Source organism: Aedes albopictus, chromosome 3, assembly GCF_035046485.1.
Source record: "Aedes albopictus strain Foshan chromosome 3, AalbF5, whole genome shotgun sequence".
In the NCBI taxonomy this organism is placed as follows: Eukaryota; Metazoa; Arthropoda; class Insecta; order Diptera; family Culicidae; genus Aedes; species Aedes albopictus.
The window spans coordinates 351,383,856-351,388,427 of NC_085138.1; the positions used below are offsets into that span (position 1 = coordinate 351,383,856).

At 47.9% G+C, this 4,572-nt stretch overlaps 1 protein-coding gene across 1 annotated transcript; it reads left to right on the forward strand.

The window, feature by feature from the left end:
- Nucleotides 1-2,090: 2,090 nt before the first annotated feature.
- On the forward strand, nt 2,091-3,400 carry LOC109432669 (leucine-rich repeat transmembrane neuronal protein 1-like). The gene is made up of 2 exons (XM_019709039.3): nt 2,091-2,238; nt 2,315-3,400. The coding sequence occupies exons 1-2, from the start codon at nt 2,213-2,215 to the stop codon at nt 3,243-3,245; spliced, it is 957 nt and encodes a 318-aa protein (XP_019564584.2). The 5' UTR covers nt 2,091-2,212; the 3' UTR covers nt 3,246-3,400.
- The last annotated feature ends 1,172 nt before the right edge of the window (nt 3,401-4,572 follow it).

Sequence of the window (4,572 nt, forward strand, 5' to 3'; positions counted from 1 at the left end):
TATGAAGGCGTTCTTGATGGCGCTCAATTGATCTTCTACGCTTCTACCTTCCGGAGCATCCGTAGCACGGTTCTCCAGCTCCTTGACGAAGGTCCTTTTCACCGTAGCGTCTTCTAGTCGGCGTGTGTTGAACCGGCGCCCGAGTTTATCCTCCTGTCGATGGATCCTAGCAATGCGCAGTCGGATCTCGCCGATTAGGAGATGATGATCGGACGTAATGTCGGCACTGCGTTTGTTTCGCACATCAAGAAGGCTCCGTCTCCATTTTCGGCTGATGCAGGTGTGGTCGATTTGTGCACTGGTCGATGAGGAAACAGCGATCCCCCAATCACCATGTCATTGTTGCCACAAAACTCTGCAAACAGCTCTCCGTTTGCGCTCATTTCTCCGAGACCATGGCGTCCCATGACGTGCTCATAGTCCGAGTTGTCGGAACCAACCTTCGCGTTGAAATCGCCCATGAGGATCTTGATATCACCTTCCGGAAGCTTGTCCACGACAGCATTCAGTTGACTGTAAAATTTCTCTTTGTCTTGCAATTCGGCAGCATCGGTTGGCGCGTAACATTGGATCATGGTAAGGTTTCGAACCCGTGTTCTGAATCTGGCTACAATTAATCTCTCATTCCCACCTAATGAGTGCAGCGTGGGCGTGAGCACCAAACCAACTCCACGGTGACAAGAATAGTGTTCGCCTCGTAGACCAGAGTATAGCAGAATTTGATCCGATCCAGTCTGTGTTCTCCAAAGTTCGGCCAACGGACTTTGCTAAGTCCTAGGATCTCAGGCTTCATACGGCATGCCTTATTGGCTAGTTATGCCAGTTTACCGTGCTGGGCTAGGGTTATTACAATCCAAGTTCCAATTCTCGTCCGTTATTTCGCGCTAATAGTCGTTGAATCAGTTCGTAATCTTTAATTTTCGGTTTCTGTAATGGTTTTTGGGTTTCGAGAACAGTAGGTTGTTGGCCTAAGGTCTACTATCTACCGTGGTGCGGCTGTCACCTTAGGTAAAGCTTCCGGTGCAGGAGCATTTCATAGTAACCCGCTGGATGCCAGAACAGACGCTGTTTGAGCCGCACCTACTTGATGAACAGACGCTCGAATCGTACCTCCTCAATCTAGCTGAAGTCAGAAGGACAACAGTGCCCAGGCTGCACTACCAGCTAAGCACACAACTCTTAGCTGGCGGCCTTTGTCATCGCTTGACCCGTGGAAGCAAGTGGTTGGAACTTGTGAGGACCAGAGCTGTGTTGGACGTTCTCTTTATAGACTCTCCGTTTTGCTGCCCCTTTTCGGACAAAATGCTGAAATATTGTGAGAATCTCATAATATTCACCTCAATAATACTGTCCTATAAACAGGACGCTGGACAAATATAAGATAACTAGGATCTTTCTTAGTCAAATGATCATTTTTGGTATATCATATGGCAGATACGAGGATATCATGAAATAAGGTAGTTTCGATTACAAAAAAAATGCTTAACCCAACCAACATCTTCAGCATGATCTTGCTGAATATCTGCGTGTTCAGCACTTACTTCTCTTATATTGGCCCGCACGTACATCTCTTTGTTCGAAGATTCCCAACTAATGTACCCACGTAGTAGGTGCTCCTTCTCAAAATTGTTGCTTGCTTCTAAGCTAATATACTAGGTTTGACGTATTTACTGATGATATTGTATTCTTAAATCAAGAATGACGTCACTCGCCATTCTTTGTAAGTTCAAGTTCAGGTACGCTAAATTGACCCGAACTACGAAGTCGCCTGTTGATTGATTTTCCCTTGACAGTGAATCAGTTTTGATCACCCAGTCCTTTGAACCAGACTGACCTACGTACATCTATCCTCTGCACAACGATCGGCAAACGCACAAAATTGTCCACAATTGCTCAACAGCAATTTTGCCTACTTCGGTTTTGTGATAGCATGTGGTCCAAATACGTTTCCCAAACCGTGTAAACGAAGCGCATACTGAGTCTACATCAGCCGAATTACACACCTCACAGTGCTAGAATTTATGCACTCCTTTGTGATCTAATTGTGTTACTTAATGCATACGAGCCTACTGGCGCACTGCACTGTCCGCGGTCGGTCATCCATCAGTTTCGGTATTATGCGCGGTCGTCGTCGCCTTCGTCGTCTAGATTTTCAAGGCTAGAGGCAATGATCCTCTCGGCTCAGTCGTAAATCTGCCGTCGTCGCTCGAAGATGGACCGTAATAGCTGCTGGATCTCGTGAGTAGTACCCACTGCGGACTTGATTGTCGCGAATAGATTATCCCCTCTAATGAAACTGTTTGTAAACTTGAAGCTTGTGTCTCGTGGTGCTCGCGACTATGTCGTATCATCGGACAACGCTCGCCAAGAACATAACCTGTTGGGAGCTGCCATGTCGCCAGAATCGATACCACTTCGATTGCTGCATACGGAACCTGGAGATCGATGACGGAACTACGATCGAGAGTGCCAACTTCGCTCGGCAGCAGTACATCCTGTTGGAGGACAGCAATATCTACACGGTGTCTCCGCAGCTGTTCCAGCTGATGACCGACGCCAAGATGTTGGAGATCATCGGAGGGTTCGTCCCGTGGGTGTATCTGAGGCCTTCGCTGACCATGCTGACGATCACCGACAGCCAGACGAAGCAGATTTTCATCGACCCCGAGCAGAAAAAGTACCGACTAATTTGGCTGGAGGTCCGCAACATCACCATGAAGGAACTCCCTCCAAATCTGAATCAACTACGTGACCTAGAACACATAGGATTGGTGGACTCCGGACTGGAATTCCTCGTCATGGACCAATTCGACGGTCTGAACAAGCTCGAAGAACTCAACCTCTCCGGTAACAACATAGCCCGCATCTACGTGAACTTCCCGATGAGACTTCCCTCCCTGCGGTGTCTCCAGCTGAACGACAACCAGCTGACCGCGATCGACCTCAGCTTTTGGCACATGCCGGAGCTGACGACGTTCGACCTTTCCTCGAATCAACTCAAGTACATGGCCCATTACAATAGCAATCAGTTTGACAAGCTGTGCGCCATCAAGGCCGAGCGTAACAAGTGGAACTGCAAGTGGTTGGAGGAGTTTTTGCACGCGTGCTTCCACTTCAGGGGGTACGGGTTCAGCGAACGGCAGGTCGAGTGCGACGAGGATGTCGAGTGGCGCGAAAATTGCTGCTATGGGAACGAAACGGACGTCGGGTATTTGGAGTACTTGAGGGAGATGCAGCTGATTTGAGTAGCGTGTGAATGGGGCTTCTGAATAGTAGTAGGGCGTGACCAGAACGGTTTTAGGTCTTAAAATTGTGAAAGTGTTCATTTTTTGGCGTCAAATTATTGTAGCATAAGTTTAATAAACGCAACAATGTATTGTTGATGTTTTTTTTATTAATGTAATAATGTGTGTTTTATTATTCAAAGTACTTACTTACTTGATACTTGATGGGCTACAACTCGTAGCAGTGAGTCTACGCCGAATGAAGCATTCGCCTTCACTGGTCTCGGTCCTAGGCCAATCGCTTCCAGTCACCCTGAACGTTTACAGCCCTTAGGTCTTCCTCAACTGCAAAAAATCACCATGTGCGGGGCCTACCACGAAGCCGACGGCTCCTTCCTGGTTCTCTGCTGAATATGGATTTAGCTTGTCGTTCCTCCGGCATACGAGCTACGTGCCCAACCCACCGCAGCCTGCCGCGTTTTATTCGCTTCACTATATTCATCTCTTTTTATATACTTGGTACAATTCGTCGGTCATGCGACGCCGCCAGATGCCGTCCTCCAGTTTACCGCCGAGTATTGTTTGCAGCACTTTACGTTTGAAGACGCCAAAGGCTCTCCGATCAGCTTTTCTCAACGTCCACGATTCATGGCCGTATAAAGCGACCGGAAGTATCAGAGTCTTGTACAACGCGAGTTTTGTCTTTGCAGTCTACGGGACTTCAGCAGGTTTCGCAGACCGAAATAGGCCCGATTCGTAGCTGCAATCCGTCTTTTCACCTCGCGGGTAACATCACTATCGCACGCTACTAGAGTACCAAGATGAACAAATTCGCCCACAACGTCAAACTTTTCACCACCTAGCATTACTTCGTCACCACTACCACGGCCGTACCGACGTTGACTACCAGCAATCATGTACTTGATCTTTATAGTGTTAATCGTTAGTCCAATCCTCGCAGTCTCCCTTTTAAAAGGTATGAGCGCCTCTTCCACGGGCCGACGGTCGATCCCGATGATGTCGATATCATCCGCGAAGCCCAGGTGAATATGCAACCTCTTGATAATGATTCCGCTCCTTTGCACACCAGCTCTCCTTATCGTTCCTTTCTGCGCGATGTTGAACAGTAAGTTTGAAAGAGCACCGCCCTACTTCAGCCCATCTAAGGTTACGAACGATGACGAAATTTCATTCGCAACCCGTACACTTGATTTCGAACCGTCAAGCGTCGCACAAATCAGTCTAATCAGCTTCGCCGGAAAACCATGTTCGATCATAATCTGCCATAACTCGTTTCTCTTCACTGAATCGTACGCCCCCTTGAAATCAATACACAAATGATGGGTCT

Coding starts and splice junctions, on each gene's coding strand:
- LOC109432669 (XM_019709039.3), top strand. CDS start 2,213: ATGGACCGTAATAGCTGCTGGATCTC. Junction 2,239..2,314: donor CGTAATAGCTGCTGGATCTC/GTGAGTAGTACC, acceptor GTAAACTTGAAG/CTTGTGTCTCGTGGTGCTCG.